The sequence below is a fragment of the Trematomus bernacchii genome, unplaced genomic scaffold, assembly GCF_902827165.1.
Source record: "Trematomus bernacchii unplaced genomic scaffold, fTreBer1.1, whole genome shotgun sequence".
Taxonomy (NCBI): domain Eukaryota; kingdom Metazoa; phylum Chordata; class Actinopteri; order Perciformes; family Nototheniidae; genus Trematomus; species Trematomus bernacchii.
The window spans coordinates 13,706,264-13,726,929 of NW_022987698.1; the positions used below are offsets into that span (position 1 = coordinate 13,706,264).

Consider the following 20,666-nt stretch of genomic DNA (forward strand, 5'->3'; position numbering starts at 1 on the left):
TTTCTTTTTTGTAGTATTTGTGCAGGTTAAGTGGCAGCAAAAGCCGCACATTTGAGAACTGTCATAAAAAATATATCCTTGACAACCCTTCAGAATTATCTTGTGTGTGAATCTAACCCTTTCACGTAGATGTCGGAGGACGGGATGCCGGTGAACGGGTTCACATCGTCCAGAAAGACGTCGTCGGTGTTCCATATGATCACTCGCAGCTCGTACCTGTCGCCAGGAAACAACAAGAAAGGTTACACACTGTATCTCCTTCTCAACTCATTCAGACTCTATTTGACTTTACTGTGTTGACTTACTGTTCAGGTAGGCGTGGTTTGATGTCAACAGGGGGCGGAGCAGGGACATCATTAGGAAACATGTCTACCCACATATGAAGGTAACCCTGCAACACACACACACATTGGCTATTAAGTATATTAATTACATGTTAATAATTGGGTTTGTTGTGACTGTAGTTCTGGTTGTTTACCTGTGGCAGTCCAGGTTTATCTTGGCTCAGCAGAGACCTGATCTCCACGTGCTCTGGCACCAGAGGGACGGCTCCAGGGAGGAACTCGTTCATCTCCCCCCAGCGCTGCAGCACGCTCAGGGCCGCGTGCTCCTCTATCTCTGCCTCCTCCTCTGGAGACCGCTGGTTCTTCTTCAGCAGACCTGACAACAACAACAACAACAACAACAACAGCTGCTGTGTAAGACTCTACTGTTACTGGAGGCTGCTGCAGAATGAGGGAAGCAGTAGAAGTAGCTGCTCCAGGAATAAATCCTAATAAATCCGAAATAGGCTTTTGCAAGACAAAGAGTTTTTTTAATGGGTGCCTGATTAGATTCCTGAAATAAGGACTGTGGTTAACACAAGATTAAGATTGTCATGTTTTGCTCTAAGACATAAAGCATAACAGTTAACTAGCTAGCTAGCTAATTATAAAGCTTCTACAGGCCCTCTTAAAGTTCCCATATTATACTATATTAGATATATATCATGGGACCATATCTATACAAAACATGTCTATGAAGTGTTTTGCTAAAAATACCAAACAGATCACCCATTCATGCCTCATACCCCTCTATTTCAGCCCTGTTACTAAAGTGCTGATTCTGGGTCTGGCCCTTTAAATGTAACCGAGCTGCTGCTGGCCACGCCCCTTTGGAGCTGCTGCTGGCCACGCCCCTTTGGAGCGTCCACATGCAAGCAGTGAGCTCTGTGAAGAGAAGGCTGATAACTCAACAGATTCTTAGCTAAATGCTGCCGTGATTGAACGCCATATTAAGTTCCAAACCACATCAAGGATTATTTCTGAAACAGTATGGAGCTCAAAGGCTTCCTCTCCCGCGGGTTTACCACAAGGTGAGTTCCTTTTACATCCGGCTTCTTTACACATACTCTCTCCAGTACAGCGTTTGCTCTGAGTTTTAGCGATGTTTGCTAATGTAAACACAGACCATATGTCCATCGAAATCAGTCGCATTGACCGAAGACACATTTTGAGTTGTATACACTGTTGGAGAGAGGAGATTCCTAGCTTTCTAATGATATCAGGATTGTTTTTGTACTCCAAATATTAAGCAAAATATGTCACATTATATAATGACTGTCACCGAGTCATCATTTTGAGAAAAAGACCTTTAAAGTTTCCTCTTCTCTGGAATCCATCGATCTGATTGATTATTAGCGGAGCAAATGATCAAAATAGTCCGGAGGGAAAATATTTTTGTTTGGATTACTGGTCTGGGGGAAGCTCGCGAGTGTTTGTGTGTGTATACGTGTGTGTGTGTTTGTGTAATTTTGCGTTTGTGTGTATTGTGTTTGTTTCCCGGGGAAAACACTCACGAGAAACACCGGCTGTTGTTATGCCTGCTGTGACGTCAAGTTACTCCGTTCTCCGCTTGTAATTATGCCGTTACAAGCTTCAAAGTTGTATTTATCATCTGAATTTGCCGAAACAAGTTTAATATTCTGAAAGCCACGACTTTGTTTATTTAAAATCAGATGAAAACAAACTGTAACGGACCCTGCCGTGTTATCTATGATTACTATACGCCTTACATTCATAATTTCAGCCGGAGGGAGGGGGGGGCAGCGCTGCGGAACAGCAGGGTGCGAGTGAGAGCTGTCATCTTCCCTTTACAAGCTTCAAAAATGTATTTATCGTGTGATTTTGGAAATAAAAGTTTCATATTCTGAAAGCCAAGACTTTGTTTATTTAAAATCAAACAAAACACCCGAACTCCGAAAAAATATTTTTTTACGCAAATCCACGTTTATTTTGAAATGAGCCGTTGCGACTTCCGACTGATTACTTCAAAAACACGTCATGCATTTCCGGTATGACGTCATGACCGCAGCAAATCTGGATCAGCTCCGTTGTACCCCCGTTTTATGAGATGTCGGTACGGAGGAAAAGAGAGAGGGTTTTATTTTCTGACACTTTGTGAGTTCCCTGACACACCGGGGACACATATTTATGTATAAAAGACATCAAAAAGTGCATTTTGCATAATAGGTGACCTTTAAAGGCGGTTGCTAACAATTTTCTAAATGAGACAACAGATGTTGTCTAGGGCATTAAACGCCATCACGACTTTACAGCCTGGTGAATTTACTATTTTATTTTACTATTCAAGATTCAAAGGCTTTATTGTCATGTGCACAGTAGCTATACAGTGTAGTTATGGCAATGAAAATCTTCCCAAGCTCCTCCAACAATGCAAAATAGTATAGGACAGTGTAGTAGTTATGGTCTGTCTGTCTGTCTGTCTGTCTGTCTGTCTGTCTGTCTGTCTGTCTGTCTGTCTGTCTGTCTGTCTGTCTGTCTGTCTGTCTGTCTGTCTGTCTGTCTGTCTGTCTGTCTGTCTGTCTGTCTGTCTGTCCTACCTTCAGGTATTGCGTCAGATGGGATCTTGAAGATTTTGTTGAGGACTTTGACCTCTGAGGTCCTGTACTCTGGAGACAGGATGCCGTTCTTGCTGCAGATCTCAGCCAAAACAGCGGACGGCCTTTTAGCATCGCGCCACACATTGTAACCATCACTGCAGAGAGACAGTCCAGAAGAGGGACACACAGAAGACATTTCAATTTCCCAAGGGGATAGCTGAAGTATATCCTTTCTTTTATAAGAGACAGGTACAATACTGATGTTAATCAACTTTTAAATTGTTATGTGCAGCACTTAACTAATGTGGTTATACCTAATTTCACCCCCCAAGACAAATAAAGTATTCTTATTCCGATTGGTAGTACGGTACCACTTTACAATAAGACTACCCTTATAAAGGATTCATAAAGGGTTTATAATTAGGTTATTAATTAGGTTGTAAACACTTTATTAATCATTAAGAACCATTTATAAACCAATTCTAACATAGTTTTCATACATCGACACAGGCTCACTATTTGGCAAGATGACTAAGCCTTATATTGGCTATCTAGCTTACTTCGTCTTCTTCATCAGCCAGCATCCTTGGTATCTGTTGTTCACTGAGTTCATTCCTCCCCCTTCCATCTTGATGTTTCTTGGCATCTCCTTATGACCATTTATTTATGAGTTACTAACATTTATAACTGCCAAAAGGGAGCCTTATTGTAAAACAAATCACCATTTATTAATGAGTTACTACCATTTATAATTAGTTTAAGTTATATTAAGCCTTAAAGTTATGCATAAATTAGGGCGTGGTCACATTGAGTGACAGGTCTGTCCAGTGACTGCTGCTGTTAGCTTTCTGCTCTGCTAGCAGCTACGTGATGCTACAGGGGCTCTGCCTGCTCAACTCATCCGGGGAACATAACTTGAACTCTGCCGTGTTTGTTGTGCTGGTGCCTTGTGGACTATTCTTCATGCTTAGATCGGACTATTGTGACTCGCTCCGCGGTTAAAACAGACGGTGCATGAATGCAGTTATACGGTGAGTGAAATTTGAGTACTTTATTTATGTGTTGCTTGTGTTTTTAGTCAGCTAACGTTAATGAATGTTAAGGCTTGCATGTAGTAAGCAAGTGGTAGCTACATCTATGCTAACGATGCTAATCGTAGCCTCCAAGTTAAAACGTAATAGTTAAGTGTTAAGCATTAAGTGGGATAATACTGTAGAACAAACGGCTTCTGTTTGAGGTTGGTAAAATAAGGTAATCCTTGTAAGTTAGAGGGATATTTTATTAGGTAGGTAACTTTATGCATTGATAAGGTTCATTTCAATTTGCTATGATCGATTATGTAGACAAGCTAACGTCAAAGTAGTGTTGAAGAGTGGCGTAGTGTATGTGAAATTAACCTCACAGTAAGATGTGTGTATACTACAAATATTAATGTCATATTTCAAGATGATGACTTAGATATTACAATATGGTTGGTTGAGCTGGAGTTCATTATTGAGCTTACACGTTAATGTCACAGTCATATCTGAAGAACGAACCCAAACCTTGTTCTTTTTATTAATTGTATTACCAAATTGGTATCAACCATTGGTAACACCAATGCTGATAAAGTAAACTATTTTATTTGAGTATTCCTATGTTCGGCAGTTAGAGATGGGCTTTCTTGTACAAGAGAATACAAAAAACAAAAACAAAAATATGGACCATTACTGTATAATTATCCTTAAATGATGTTATACAATGCACCTAATAAACAAGTATGGCATTTTGAAACATGATGTGCAACAATTTTTACTGTAACGTGTGTGCATTTTGCTGTTAAATAAGATGATGTTATGATTTAATTTTTGTGAGTAAAGAGAGGCGAAGTCCCTCCCTTTCCGGGGGACCTCCATGGGACCTTATTTCGGAAAAAGTATGTATTGAAGTCAATAGAGTGCCACAGTGACGCGTCCTAAAACCCGGAAGTAAACTCCTTCTGGTCATATCATAAATCTATCGATTAGATTTATGATCAGAAAATTATAAAAGTAGGGTAGACATGTGGATATTATCTGGCTGAACAAAACGTGATCTGTCTCTTCAATTTGTGTCAACCACAGACCTTATTTCAAGCTATTTTCCAAAATCCTATGGAGAAATTGCATTGTTTTTTGTCGAAGGAACCGGAAGTGGTAAAATGCTAATTTACTTCCGGGTTTTAGGACGCGTCACTGTGGCACTCTATGGCGAGAGAAAGATTATCTTTCGATCCCGTTTGAATTGTGCCACGAATTACACATAATATGATGTTTGTCAATTTAAAAGATAATTTTGCAAGTAAAAAAAAAAAGAAATGTATCGTAAAACTGTGAAGTAACAGTTTTCTTTGTGTGAAACCGCTCAATGAACTACATCTCCCGTCTCGCACCACACACCAAGACGGCCGTCACGTTGGCACATTTCACTTCTTTCTTTCAGAATGAGGCGAAAAGTATTAAAAGAGGTGAAAATCACTACAAGTCTGGGCATGTTGAGAGCTGTACATACACAAAAGAGGAGTTAGTCGGTTCTGTAAGAGCCAGCATGCGGGACCGGGATTCTGGGATTTGTAGTCTTTCTAGTTGCGTATTTTTCATAGTCTTATATTTCAACAGTTTTACGACAAAACAGTTTTACGACATTTTTTAAGATTGACAAACATCATATCTGTAATTCGTGGCACAATTCAAACGGGATCAAGAGATACGTTGTCTCTCTCCATTGACTTCAATACATACTTTTTCCGAAATAAGGTCCCATGGAGGTCCCCGGAAGGGGAGGGACTTCGCCTCTCTATGCACGTGGACGCTTTGGACATACCTGCAGAACGAAGAAATGGGTCTTCGGAATGATGGGAGTTAAAGACAAAAGCGGAGACTAGTGTTGAAACTAGTGGAGAAACGATCAAGATGCCACCTTGTCCCTCTGATTAGACGGCATGTTAAGTCAGGAAGTAACATTATTAGTGATGAGTGGAGGGCATACAGGAGAGTGCTGAGTAACATGGGGTACAACCACTACACCATAAACCACAGCAGGTGGTGTGTGAACCCCCAGACGGCAGTCATACCCAACATTAGGGATGTCCCGATCCGATCACGTGATCGGGGATCGGAGCCGATCACGTGATTTTCACGTGATCGGGGATCGGGAGAAAAAAATCGGGGATCGGAATTTTTTTTCTTTTTTTTTTTTTTTTTATAAAATATTTTTATACATTTTATTTAATGTTACAAAACAAAAATGACCATGTTCACGTCTTAAAGTCATCCTGAGGCCTTAGTTTTGGGTTAAAATTACACAACATCATGTATGTGTTGCTTCTTTTGGGCTTGTTTTCATAGACCTGGTTGCTTATTTCTCTCAAATCTGGCAACAGAGTGGGCGCAGTGTCTAATAGTAGCAGTAAGCTAACAAGAGGCTACGTTCAGCTGGTGACTCGGGAGTCGGGACAGAGAAAATGTCAGGAGTTTGGAAGTATTATAAAATTGAAAGCGAAGGCAGTGTAACAGCCAGATGCAATGTTTGCAAGGCGGAGGTTCCGCGTGGTGGAAAGAACAGAGCTACGTTCAACATGACCAATCTAATACAAACACCACCAACAACAACACGACGAGTACACAGCGGCCACTCAGGTAACGGCACTGAAACAACCAACACTTTCAGAGACTTTTAAAAGGAAAGAGAAACTACCCCAGAACAGTGAAAAGGCCAAAAAAATAACAGCCAAGATAGCTGAATTCATCGCGTTGGATGACCAGCCGTTATCTGTTACCTTTTTTTTCCTCTTAATGCATTGCATAAAGATCGGATCGGGAAAAATTGGTATCGGCAGATTGTCAAAATCAAATGATCGGAATCGGATCGGGAGCAAAAAAAGGTGATCGGGACATCCCTACCCAACATAATGAAAGTTAGGTCGACCGTCAAAGGACATGTCCGTAGACTGAGAGGAAACCGTACAGAGAGTTTGTTGGAGGAACACCTCAAGGTTCTTGAATGGTCATCTTGGCTTGGCTCTGCTCACCCTGATGGACTGCTTGGACGCTTGTTCAAGGATATACACAAAGCCTTTCCAGTCTGAGTAACATTATGTCTTACCAAGTCTTTCATTTATGAGAAAAGCTTTCATGTTTAAATAGGTTTATAATAATAAATAATATATAATATGTTTATAATAATAACATTTATATTTATAAATAATTATAAATATCAGTCATAAATAGTCATTATTTTGAGTCCTAATTTTCTTCATGTGTGAATAAAATGTTTTGCTTGGTTCTGTTGCATCTTACTTTGCATTTCATGTGAAAAAAGTGTATTAGGTAAGCGTGAATGTTATAACTCATTCATAAATGGACATATGTATTAAACTTAAAAACAACGCACCCTTTCAGTAGTTATAAATGTTAGTGACTCATCAATAGATGGTGATGTGTTTCACACTTTACAATAAGGCTCCCTTTTACCAATTATAAATGTTAGTAACTCATTCATAAATGGTCATAAAGAGATGCCAAGAAACATCAAGATGGAAGGGGGGAGAATCAACTCAGTGAACAACAGATACCAAGGATGCTGGCTGATGAAGAAGACGAAGTAAGCTAAGTAGACAATATAAGGCCTAGCAGCACAGATAAATGTGGGCTCACTATTTGGCAAGCAACCGGTCACAGGTGCCCTGTTTATCTCATGTCTTATAAAAGCTTATAAATGATTTATAAAGTGTTTATAATTAATAATTAATAAATGAATTACAAACTATGCGTAAACCCTTTACTGTATAAGGGTAGTCTTATTGTAAAGTGGTACCGGTAGTACTGTACTCCAATGTTTTTTTAGTATAAATATTCCTACTATTGGTACCTATTGGTTGACATTTCACAGTTTTTACACCAACATGTCATTGTTTATGTTGCAGTTCTGAGAAAACTGTGGTGCAGTTGTGGTACTCACGTGTCGTAATAAAGAGCGAGGCCGCAGGACGGCCGGTGGCGGCTGTAGAACCGGTTCTCCAGGTCCACCCGCGTCTCACCAATCATGTCATTAGCGCCGATAAGATCGTGGTCCATCACCGTGACGACCAACTCCGTCTCCAGTGGGAAAGACACTGTGAGCTCAAACACCCTGAAAGACAGTTTCAGACAGATTTTGGTAAAATGAACTACGACACAGTCAAGTGGACTCCACTACTTCACCTCAAACTAACCACACACTTTGACGTTACAAACCTAAACAGCCTTTTTTCCTGTCACTAGCCAGAGTATTACAATATTTTCAGTTACCTAAAACAACAGTTGGGTGAACACAAAAAGCCAGTGTCCATGTTGACTACGCCTAAAGAAAATGTCATTGAATGAAACTAAACGTAATTGTTTTCAATCAACTTATAGTCCACTAAAACTTGACTAAAAGGAAACTAAGACCTTTGGCAGAGGACTAAGACTAAATAACATAATGAACACAACGACAGACAGTCAGAACGTAAAGCACAGGTGCAGGTGGACGGACAGGGACAGGTGGACAGACAGGTGCAGGTGGACAGACAGGGACAGGTGGACAGACAGGTGCAGGTGGACAGACAGGGACAGGTGGACAGACAGGTGCAGGTGGACAGACAGGGGCAGGTGGACAGACAGGGACAGGTGGACAGACAGGTGGACAGACAAGTACAGGTGGACAGACAGGTGGACAGACAGGTACTGACTCTCCGAACGTTGGGTTCAGCTGTTTGGGGATGTATCGATCAACGGTGTCCAGACTCTGCTTTCCGGCTCGGACCACCAGATACGGGTCGGCCTTACCGTTGGGGTCGGTGGGAGCCAGAGTGGTGGCCTGGAGGACAGGAACAGAGACGGTAAAACACTAACTTCTCCTTTTTAACAATAACTACCAGATAATACATTGGTCAAGGACGAGATGATGACATCCCAGACGTTCCTATCTATATTTACAAGCAATACTGTTGACAAAAAAAGATGGGACTTTAATGTTGTCTACAAATAAAAGAGAAAGAGAAAAAAAAGATTAAAAGAAAAAACCGTATCCTGTTTCATTTGCAAACTATTCAGTGTGAGACTTTGTCTGTGAAAATGTTAACTTTTGCTCTTCTGTTCTGTATGCAGTAGATGCAGCGTCTTGAATACTGACCCAGAGACATGAATTAATGATAACAACTATAACGCGTATGTAGTTCATACAGAGGCATCCGTATTAAGTTGAGACTGCTTAAATCTCCTTGAATTGATCTCAAAGTCTGTGTAAAGGAGATTGTCAAGTGAATTAAAGACAGAGACATAATAAGGACGGGCAGAGAGACCTGCAGTTACCTTGACGATGTAGACTCGGACCAGGACTTTGAGCGGAGAGTTTTTGGGGATCCCGTTAGTGATCTGACATTTTGTGTCTTCTTCATCTCCTGAATCAATCGGGTAAACCAGGAAGGAGCCCTGGGAATGGAAAGCATAGGGAAATGAACACTTCTCTGCAGGGCTATTTGGAAAAAAGAATGCTGATGTTGAAATCGAACCTTACATCACCATTTGAATGCTGCGTTGCTTTGCTTTTTAGTTTTTGAACACATTGATTCTGCAGAGTTACAAATTAAGATGGCTACACTTATATTAATAATATTTTACTATTTGTATAATTAAATTTAAGTTGTGGCATTTGCAGGATGCCTCTGACTTTTCTTTTCCAAACATTTGCAATAACTCCGGAGCATGGTGAAGTCAGAGTCGAATATATTGAAAATTAACTAATGTAATAATTTCCCCATATTACAACATGTCTGTCAATAAAGAAAATATTCAGTTTCTTTCTATATTTGTCGGTGTTTATCCTTTCAGAAACATTCTCACTGCAGTCAAAAACTGTTAGCGCTCCTGCTTGCCGCACAAAGGGATGCACTAGGTTACAAGTTATGTTACTGAAGAAAGTTGATTTAAAGCTAACCAGTTTTATCTGAATGAATGACATTAGGATTGTGTTTGAATATGACAACAGACACTCAAAGCTTTATTCGTAAAAAAAACTCAACATAAGTTTTGAATGTTAAAATATGACATTCAGTTGAGCCCTACTTCTCAGTAAAGTGACAGTCAGAAACACAGCTATACAACCACAGTACCTTGTATTTTCCCATCAGCCTCTCCTCTTCATCCTCCTCGTCACCCTCGATGCTCGCTCTGCCTTTATACAGCGGGAAGATCTGCAGCCAGTCCTGAAACTGACTGAAATCTGACTCCAGATCACCTCCGTACAGCTGAACACAAACAGAGGCAGCGTTTAATAATGAGTACTCAAGTCCTGTCTTTAACAGGAAACTAAATTGAGGATAAGTAGCAGAAAATGGTTTTGGATTTGGATTGTCTTTCCATGGTCCATTTTGGATCATATCCTAAAGTTTTCTCGACAGCAAATCTTTTTGTCTTGGCAGCTTCTTTAAGTAGGAAACGGTGCAATGGTTTTTGTGGATGTATAGAAAGCTTTCTAGCTGTTTTTTGGCTCATTTTGAAAGGTGATGTTTAGGAGAGGTAGGAACTTCCACAATACCTTGCAACATAAAAACATTCCAACATAGTCGCTCACGATTATCACTACAGTTGTAGTGTGGACTCAGAATACCTTAATTCTTCCCACAGAGGGGAAATTGACTCCTTCACATGATTTAGAACCAGGGGCGGACTGGGACTACAAATCAGCCCGGGACTCTCGGTACCGCAAGTAAATTATCAACGGGGGGGGGGGGTGCTAGTGAGTTATCCGAGCGACCCACCTCGGTGCCGCAAGTAAATTATCAACGGGGGGGGGGGTGCTAGTGGCTTATCCAACCGGCCCACATCATCCGACCGGCCCACTTCTGTACCGGCCCATCGGGATTCGTCCCGAACGTCCCGATGGCCAGTCCGCCCCTGTTTAGAACAATGTATAAAACAGTGTATTTAAAATGATCTTTATGGTTATTGTTCTTCAGGTAGGCAGCCATTAAAGGTGGCCTATTATGGTTTTTGTGGTTTTCCCTTTCCTTTAGTGTGTTATAAAGGTTTCTGTGCATGTAAATGGTCTACAAAAGGCTAAAATCCCAAAGTGCCCTCCAGATGGAGTTTTTCTCCCACACACTCCCCCCCTGCCTGAAACACCTTCATTGGACTCCTTTGTTTTCTTCTGTAACATAGTGACATCACTATATCAAATTCACGCTTCTATTGGCAGGCGCTCCAACACATTGAAACGCTAAGCACAAATTCCAAATATGAGCCTGATATGAACATAAGATGTCCTCTTTAAGACCAAGATTCACGCCCTTTTGAGCTCTATTTTGGTCTCCACCAACTTAATCTTTAACTATATAACTTTGTCCGTCTGTAACTTAGTTCCTGACAGGTCGTGAACATTAACTGTATAAAATAGGTTATGTAAGTGGAGTTTATCCAAGCTAATTTAAAGGGGACCTATCATGCAAATTGCACTTTTGTACGTCTTTCATACATGAATATGTGTCCCCGGTGTTCCAGGGAACTCACCAAGTGTCAGAAAACACAACCCTCTCTCTTTTCCTCCATACCCAAATCTCTAAAAACAGGGCTGCAACGGATCTGATCAAAACTGATACAGATTTTAACACTTTATTGACGTCAGGACGGAGGAGTTCCGCCTATATGGCCAACTCTCCACCTATCAGGGGAATGAGAGGTTGCCGTGGCATGGTAACAGCATGGTAACAGCATGGTAACAGCATGGTAACATGACGCTCGTAACTCGGCCCCCTCCTTTGCAGGGGGGCGTGGTCAGCTGCAGCGCATGCAAAGGCAGGGTGGAGGAGAGCAAAATAGAGCGAAATGAGGCATGGCTAAAATGCATGATCTGTTTGGTATTTTGAAAAAGAAAACGTATAAATATACCTTATATAGGTATGGCCCTACAATATATTATTCAAATATAGCATGATAGGTCCACTTTAATGAAAAAACACACTGACAACTCCGGGAGTCCCTAAACCATACAGTAAATGAGCTAAAAACTCAACTAGGAGCTACAGTATAAGAGAGTAAAAAACCCTCTGTCGAGCTGCAGAGTTACCATACACACATTAGATTTGCATAACACATTTGATTCAATGTCTTTGGTTGCAATACATTGTGTTTTATTGCTGACAGACTGAACTTTAAACTGTGAATCTCAGTAACCTCCCACCTTTAATGTGGCAATGTTTTTGCGTTTCGGAGGCTCGATCTCCACCACCACCATATCTTCCTCCTCCTCTTCTTCAATGTTTGCCATGGTCAGATTGCCTGCCTCTGAACCAAAAGAAAACAACACAATCAACACAAACAAACACAACTCTATTCACATTGTTTACAGAATTATTTTTGGGTTGTTATTTCATTTTGTAGTTTGCTATCTTATTGTTCAGAATTTTGTTCAGCTATATGTGCTGCGGCTTGGAAATATTTCAAACAAATTAGCAAAATACACTTTAATTGTGACTATATTAATAAGTAGGAGTTAAAACTGTACCGTTCTCTGCATGTTCCTCCATCTCCTCCTCCTCCCTCTTAGCAGCCTGCACACAGAAAACACATCAGACATGATAAATATAACTATGAATTACTCTTCTTAAAGTGTGTCATTTAATAGATACATGTATTCAATGTAATAAAACAAAAAAAACGTTGTTGTTTAAGTCATAGGTTGTAATTTTCCTAATTCTGCTTTATTGATCTGTCTTGTTTTTGGACAGTTGTTAAAAAATGTTAGTTATGTAATTTGATCGTTTTATTGTAACAATGCGGTAACATAACCAAAAGAAAATCTAACTTGTTTTATCTTTTGTTGTCTGAATTCAGGTTATCTCATCATATTAACTCGTATTTAAAAGAACCACAACTAAATTAAGTTTTGACTACGTCCATTCTCCGTGCACATTGCATATTTAATTCTACAGGTGTTGCTTGCATTTTTACTTCCTTACTAAAGTTACATCTTAAATGTATTCTACATTTTATTCAGCTGACGCTTTTATTCAATGTGAAGTCAAAACAGGTGTGTTTTTATTCTACAACGGAATATGTGTATATCTTCTGCAGTCCTGACTAACCCATGTTTTCACACAGACAGGTAAACAATGTCTCACCTCTCTCTCCATCTCCTCCACAGAAGCGTAGTATTTGGACCACCAGTCCAGCTCCTCCTTCTCCGGCGTCTCCTCCTCCAGCTCCTCGCCTTTCTTCATCAGCTTCTTCAGAGGAGCCTGAAGGGGTTAATTCAAATGAACTCATTCTTTAATCCTTTATGGCTGAATCTAGGTAGAAATGTGTCTTGGTTCCATGTCATCAAACACAAAGACGGGGAGATTATTATACGTACATTTACCAGCTTCATGGGGTTTAAGGGGATCTTTGACTGTTTTATTGACAGGTTGCTGAGTCCCATACGGGTCACTGCATTCAGAGGGTCCATCTTCCTCGTGTTCTGCCTCACTGGAGAGAAAATGAGATAAATGATGTTGATAAATGTTTCCATAAAAACTTTAAATTGACTATGAACGCTAAAGAGCATAGCTCGAGAAACATCCAATCACAAAGCTTCAGAATGAGTCTTGTGGCTGATGGTGGGGGGAAGTAATACATCCATTTTTGTAGAAATTGATACTAGAACTTGGCGGTAAAATACAATGCAAGGAAAAAAAGAAATATAACTAATATGATAAACAGACTACACAATTAAACATTGGCACAATAATGTCATTAAGAAAAACTTAGAACTTGGAATCAATACATGTTAAGGTCAATTTCGGATCAATTCCACTGAAAATAACCATGTTCCAACACAACATAATTGGTGAATTGCAAAATAATGAGCATTTTAAGGGACAGCTGTCCTGTGAAACTTTGATTATCTCCACATATTGTACATTAAACAATGTGATTAAACAAATAACTCCTACTATTTAGTTGACACTACTATTGTATTATGAATATTTATTTATTTATTTGACAGACACAGAGCACAGATTGGAAGCTGTACAAAAGTTAGCTATAATGTAATTTAGTCGCTGGGCAGCAAACATCAAATGAAATTAGGTAAACGTACAGTGTAAAAGCACAAATAAAAGGCATTACATAACATTTGTTAACAACAAAACAAATGTTAAACAAAATTGTGTTCAAAACCAATGACTCCAATCATCTCATGGACTTCCTCCATTACTTCTTTCACAGCTCTCACCTTTTGGTTTTGGCTCGTCATCTTCCTCCTCTTCCTCCCCCCCAAGCTCTCGCGGGGCGTAGTCCATGAGGCTCTGGACCACGTGGGTCCCCACCAGAGCCATCCGACCGAAGGCCCGATGCTCCACCACGAACACCGTCAGAGGGGGGTGGAGGTAGGCCTGCTCCGGCAGCTCCTGGATGGAGTATTTACAGGAAGAGGAAGGAGGAGGTTAGCTCTGCTCTGTAGGGACTGGATACACTAGGGCAGCGGTCCAATATTAAAACATTTAAAATAAATCACATCCCATGTATTTTGCAAACCGCTTTTCCTTGACCTAATGGACAACCCAAATAATAGTTAATTGCCAAGGATGGTATTTAAATACACAACTGAATATAAGAAGGAAATGTTTATAACATCGAGAATGGTGTCTCTACTCCAGTCCTCTCGTATTTTGAGACATGCATCCAAATAATGAGTATGATTTTCTGGAAATGATTGTCATAACGTGTTGTCAGTTGTTCGTGTGTTTTCAAGAATGACGGAATGGTGTGTTGCTGGTTGCTTTGAATGTCGCTACTGCAAGGAATTGTGGGACATCATTAGAGTTACTGCAGGGGGCCACAACATATTAGTTTTAGGTTTTGAAAGTTGTTCTTTCTTTAAAAAAATGTAATATGTCCAAAAATATGCATGAACAAGGATCTGACATATTATTAGTGAAGACGAATCAAGCTATTGTTTATAAAAACTCAGGAACAAGAATGGCCAATAAATACCTCATTGTAGGCGTAATTCAAAATGCTTCTGGGTCATTTCACTCAGTAATTAACCTTTCTAAAGAAAATACATTATTGGAGTGTAAAAAGCTTAAACAGTTTTCAGTAACCATCACTGACTGACCACGTCGATATAGCGGACCAGCTCTTTGAAGTTGGGGTGAGTGCTGTAGCTCTCGATCTCCTCAGAATCCAGCTGTCGCCCTGCACACTCCACCCTCACCAGGGGGCGCTCCACCTCAAAAAGCTGCACTCGCTTCAGGTCCCGCAGACCCCAGAACAGCACCTGAACACACACACACACACACACAAACACAGTGACTTCACAGATCAAAGTCAGAAAAACACTTGAATATAATCGATGTGTGTGTGTGTGTGTGTGTGTGTGTGTGTGTGTGTGTGTGTGTGTGTGTGTGTGTGTGTGTGTGTGTGTGTGTGTGTGTGTGTGTGTGTGTGTGTGTGTGTGTGTGTGTGTGTGTGTGTGTGTGTGGTACCTCAATCCTAAAGGTCTTCAGGACAGGCCGGACCCCCTCTGGGATGTTGTAATATCTCTGCTCCTGCAGGTAGGTCAGCTCCTGAGGGTCCACGCTGCTGGGGACGCGGGGCTGCAGGGGGGATATGTTTCACCAGTTCACTATCTAGATTAATTCATGCACACTACTTTTTTGTTTTTTTGTTAAAGGATCATTCCAGGTTTTGTACAACTCTTCATCGTGCCTATCCCACTAATTTAATAGCAGCAGTTTTTGTTTATATCATCTTAACCACTTTAAAGGTGGGGTCGGTCATTTTGGAGAAACCAGCTCGAGATCGCTAGAATTTGAAAATACACAGCCGGAAAAAATCTGCCACTTCCTTACAGAGCCCCTCCTCCAACACACACGAACGCGCACATGACCAATGAGGACACGAGATAAGTTTGTGCACAGGTGGAAGGCTGACAGGCAGGTAGGCCATCCAGTTACTTTAGCCGGGCCGGCTAAAATGATTGGTCGTGCTTTTTACAGTACTTCTGCTTCCACAGATGACATTTTTTCATGGATTTTTTGTCAAAGCACTTAAGATATTCATTGCTATCGGGATGTTTAGAGCATTCCATGGAATATAACAAAAAGTGTATCTCGAGCCGGTTTCTCAAACTTACCTACCCCACCTTTAATTGGAGGTCAAATTAATTGGTGAAAACGTTTATATCCCTAAATGCACAGGAAAATGTAAGGACAGTAGGCCAAAGCTAAAACTGAATGTGGGTCTGTAAACATCGAGAGATGTTTATGACTCTTTGGGTAACACATTTTCCATTCACCTTCCTTTTCTCTTCCAAATACGTTTGTTTAACCTGAGAGACACATCATTTGGAAAACTGTTTTTTTAACCAAACAAGTACTTTCAAAATTATTCAATTAATTCCTCCAAACAAGCATTTATAACTTGAATTGCCTCAATTAGTAGGGTCTACTTATAAAAAAAAATAAGTAAAAGTAAAATCTCACAGATTCTTTGCTTAAACTCTGTTGAACTTTGACACAGGAACATTTAACAAAATCATTGTGTCCTCAGCATAAAAGCGAGAGGCCAAGAGTCCGAGAGGGGTCTGCCTGCAGGCCTCCACTCTCAGGACAGTTCCGGTGTAGGCTCCACTGTCAGGACACCTCCACTCTCAGTACAGGAAGTGACGATTCTGACGAACATGTTTTTTTCCCCGCCCCCCGAAGGACTCGTCTGATGAAAGTTTTCAAATCACAATGGAGACTCATCATGCACTTTGGGTCAGCCTTGGTCAAGCCCTTTTGACCCCCCAAGCCTGGTTCTCGTAAAAGTTGACTTAGCCATTTTTCGCTCAAATGACACCATGGAGGAATGTAACGGGAGTTGACAGGGGACTCTGCCCACCTCACGAGTGCCTCACTCACGAGTGTACAGAAAGAAGGCTGAGGGGTGTGGGGGGGGAGATACTAGGCTCAATCCTCTCAATTTCATCTAGAAGGAGCAACTCTTCAGGTGTGATCAAACCTCTTTTAAGTGTGTTCCCAGATATTAGTTAAAACTGTTTAATTATCACTGATAGAAATGATGGTCGATTAAGGAGGTCAGAAAGACATTGATAGATTGACAGGTGTCACCTCTCCAAAGCTGGAGTAGTCCAGCTCGATGAGCTCGAAGGCAGCCAGCAGCTCTCCGGCGGGGGCTCTGCCCATGCTGATGTCAAAGAAACGGAGGTGGGGCTTCTTATAGTACTGCTCCACAGTTTTAAACTCCGGCTCTGCAAACGCACGACCCAGAGGCTTTGGACTGCCCTGCACACACACACACACACACACACACACACACACACACACACACACACACACACACACACACACACACACACACACACACACACACACACACACACACACACACACACACACACACACACACACACACACACACACACACACACACCACACACACACACACACACACACACACACACACACACACACACACACACACAGGTTGTTATGGCATTACTTCCTGAAGGTGCTGGGATAGCAGTATAATTAAGAGACAAAGTCCCACCCCTTCTGTTGGTCCACATGGGAACTTGTTTTGTTAGAAATATGTACAAAAACATTTTTTTATTTGAAATGTGTAATTCATAGCACTATTCAAACACGTTATACAATTTTTTTTTCATTTGCCAACCGTAGAAGAAGAAAAAGGCAAGTGTTACCATGGCGTCCTGGTCGTAGATGTTGATGGTGATAAGGGGAGGGTCTTGTTCGAGCTCCTCCCTCGTACCCTCAAGCAGAACTCTGTCAAACAACAAACTTTCACACCATGCAGGAGAGATCGTATCATTTAAAACCTGAACACAAACAAACAAACACACACACACACACACACACACACCACACACACACACACACACACACACACACACACACACACACACACACACACACACACACACACACACACACACACAAACGATATATATTAAATGTGATTTAAAGGGCAACTCTTCAGTTAACTGCACAAGTCCTACATGTGAAACAGTTGTATAATATTTTCCGTGGGCTTTGACATTTAACATGTGTAATGTACATATTAGATGGAGGTTAAAGTTTAAAAGACATTGGTCTATGCAGTAAGTGATAAGCAAGATGCTATCCCATTGAATTAGCGGAAATTGTCTTTGGAGTTCAATTAAATGTCATCATTTAATATGCCCATTCATTGGATAGCTGTACCTACCCTGGTGACTTGGCATTGAGTAGAAAAGAGAACCTTGGCAAAAGGATCTGATAGGCCGTTATCATCAGCAGCTATCAGGCCACGCCCCTGATACATGTGACATCGTAGCTGGAAGTACCTGCTGTCTACAGAGAGAGAGAGAGAGAGAGAGAGAGAGAGAGAGAGAGAGAGAGAGAAGAGTGACATCAGTGCTGTTGATTCCAGGTAAAGCTTTATTATGACCAAGTGGAAATAAAGAAACAAGAAGTGTCTGTACAGAAGCCACACTGCCCGTTGACTCACCTTGGCAGGACAGACTGACAGGAAGCTTCATCCTCCCTGCAGGGACCAGCCTCCTCTGCTCCTCGTCCTCTTCCTTGTAGATCGGCAGAAACTCCTCCGGCAAACAGTTGGTGGCCTCTTTACTGTACTTGGCCAGGCCGAGCCACATGAAAACCTCCAGCTTTGCAAAGATCTCACTTGCCGAACCATCCGGAGACTAAATAGACATGCAGAGAGAGAGCCAGAGAGATTTAGAGACTGACTGTTGAGCACCATCCAGGACATCAGTGTTAGAACTGTTACCTTCATGTAGAGGGTGGTGACCTTGCCACAGTCCCGCCCCCTTTGCTCCTCCACCAATGAAAAGAGGATGGAGTATGCAGGGATCCTGACGTAGGCCAATCGCTTGCTTCCACTCAGTAACCACAGAAATGCGTCCGGGATGGTAGTCTGGGGCTGGAAAGAGAGAGGTGTGGGGTAGGGGGTTTCAGACCTCAGATTAACTAAACATACTGCTAACATCTTTGTAGTGGTCACTTAATAACTTCTGACTTCTTTAGCCAGCAGGCGGAGTTTCCTCAGGAGTTTCCTGCTTTCCATCAAACGCTGTTTTGCCGTCCTCCTTGTGACCCTTCTCCTGGCCCTCACAGCTTGTCTAGCAACAAGGACCTTAAGATAGGTATACATGATGAAAACAGATGGTAAACTGCATGAACTGCATTTATAAAGTGTTTTCCTGTAAGCTTTCACTCATAGCACTTAACAATATCAGGCAGCATTCACCTGTTCACACACATTCAAACAGAGACAGAGGCTGCCATACAACGTGTCACCTGCTCATCAGCTGTGATGAACACTAACACACATTCACACACCATTGGCGAAGCCATTGGGGGAAATTTGGGGTTCAATATCTTGCCCAAGGACACTTGCATCTTGACTTCAAGGACCTCCAACCGACAAAAAAGACAGCCAGACACAGAAGCAAGTAATGAATTGGCAGGAAGATTGTGGCATGTATTAAGTGAGGACAGACTAACCAAATGTTTCTTGATGAAGTCCTTCCTGCATCGGTCCAGGTTGTTGGGTCGAGACTGAGACCTCCTGTCTGAGAAAACACTAAACTGTCTGCATTGAGAGAGACAAGAAGACGGACAGGCATCAACGCAAATCAAACCAAACTAAATCTATTCTAATCTACTTTTTCCAAAGGAGGAGACTGACTTGCAGGAGGCCACCAGCTCCAGCAGCACCTCCACCAAACGGCCTTTAGCGTTACTTCTCGGCCTCCTCAAGAGACGTTCCACCCCATCAAGACCAATCTCCTACAAGAGGAGAGGATGACATGTGACCAGTTCATATGCATTGTGTGATAGACACTGTGTAAATAAAAGGAAATAAACGATCACTTGACTCTCACCAGTCGGTCAGCTGTCTTGTTGAGCCAGTTGGCCTGATAGAGACGAAAGCTGTGATCTTCAAACTGACTCCAGACAAACAGACAAGGCTTCTGTTTCTCGGAGGGGGGCTGGAGAGGAAGACATTGGAACGACCTGAGAGTCAGACAGACAGACAGACAGACAGACAGACAGACAGACAGACAGACAGACAGACAGACAGACAGACAGACAGACAGACCGACCGACAGGCAGACAGGTAGACAGACAGGCAGACAGGTAGACAGGGGGAGAGACAGACAGGTAGACAGACAGGCAGACAGGTAGACAGGGGAAGAGACAGACAGGTAGACAGGTAGACAGGTAGACAGGGGGAGAGACAGACAGGGGGAGAGACAGACAGGGGGAGAGACACAGACAGTCAATCATACAGCAAGTGGCTGTGTGCAGTAATCATTGTGGGGGTAAGTATAGTAACCCCTCCAATAATTGTCAGCTTTTATTGGTAAATGGACTGCAGAGTGCTGTATCATTTTGCCTCCACACACCCATTCACACATTGATGGCTGCAAGCTACCCTTAAATGCACTGGCATTGATATCGGCAACAAACAGGGTTCAGTGAACTGCTCAAGGACATTTTCCTTAATAAGCCTCTACTTTAATGGCTGAACAAAAACCAATGGAGAGTTGTGTGTCCCTGTGACAGTAGGAGCTGTGATGATAGGAGCAGTGCCTTCTGGTAGGACCTCCAAAGGCAAATTGGTGTCATATATGAGGCCATAACTAAGAGCAATTCAAGAGCACCTAACAAATTAGGGTCTTGAGGATTTTTGGATTCTATGGTTAACATATGGATCCTGGCCTGGTAGCACCT

The 20,666-nt window shown here is 41.7% G+C and overlaps 1 protein-coding gene across 2 annotated transcripts in view; it reads right to left on the reverse strand.

Moving 5' to 3' along the window:
* Positions 1-20,666, reverse strand: part of fer1l4 (fer-1 like family member 4) — a 51,278-nt gene that overhangs the window by 3,351 nt on the left and 27,261 nt on the right. For both annotated transcript variants that reach the window (XM_034139188.1, XM_034139187.1), the window contains exons 21-44: positions 19,814-19,946; positions 19,618-19,718; positions 19,434-19,521; positions 18,946-19,062; positions 18,697-18,849; positions 18,415-18,610; positions 18,133-18,257; positions 17,609-17,743; positions 17,016-17,189; positions 15,387-15,497; positions 15,017-15,178; positions 14,132-14,306; positions 13,271-13,383; positions 13,038-13,154; positions 12,422-12,467; positions 12,098-12,201; positions 10,032-10,166; positions 9,232-9,351; positions 8,610-8,737; positions 7,859-8,029; positions 2,882-3,036; positions 479-660; positions 306-391; positions 118-216 (exon numbers count right to left, since the gene is read on the reverse strand). In XM_034139188.1, the coding sequence (XP_033995079.1) occupies positions 118-216; positions 306-391; positions 479-660; positions 2,882-3,036; positions 7,859-8,029; positions 8,610-8,737; positions 9,232-9,351; positions 10,032-10,166; positions 12,098-12,201; positions 12,422-12,467; positions 13,038-13,154; positions 13,271-13,383; positions 14,132-14,306; positions 15,017-15,178; positions 15,387-15,497; positions 17,016-17,189; positions 17,609-17,743; positions 18,133-18,257; positions 18,415-18,610; positions 18,697-18,849; positions 18,946-19,062; positions 19,434-19,521; positions 19,618-19,718; positions 19,814-19,946 (3,126 nt within the window). The remainder of the gene's footprint in view (positions 1-117; positions 217-305; positions 392-478; positions 661-2,881; positions 3,037-7,858; positions 8,030-8,609; positions 8,738-9,231; positions 9,352-10,031; positions 10,167-12,097; positions 12,202-12,421; positions 12,468-13,037; positions 13,155-13,270; positions 13,384-14,131; positions 14,307-15,016; positions 15,179-15,386; positions 15,498-17,015; positions 17,190-17,608; positions 17,744-18,132; positions 18,258-18,414; positions 18,611-18,696; positions 18,850-18,945; positions 19,063-19,433; positions 19,522-19,617; positions 19,719-19,813; positions 19,947-20,666) is intronic.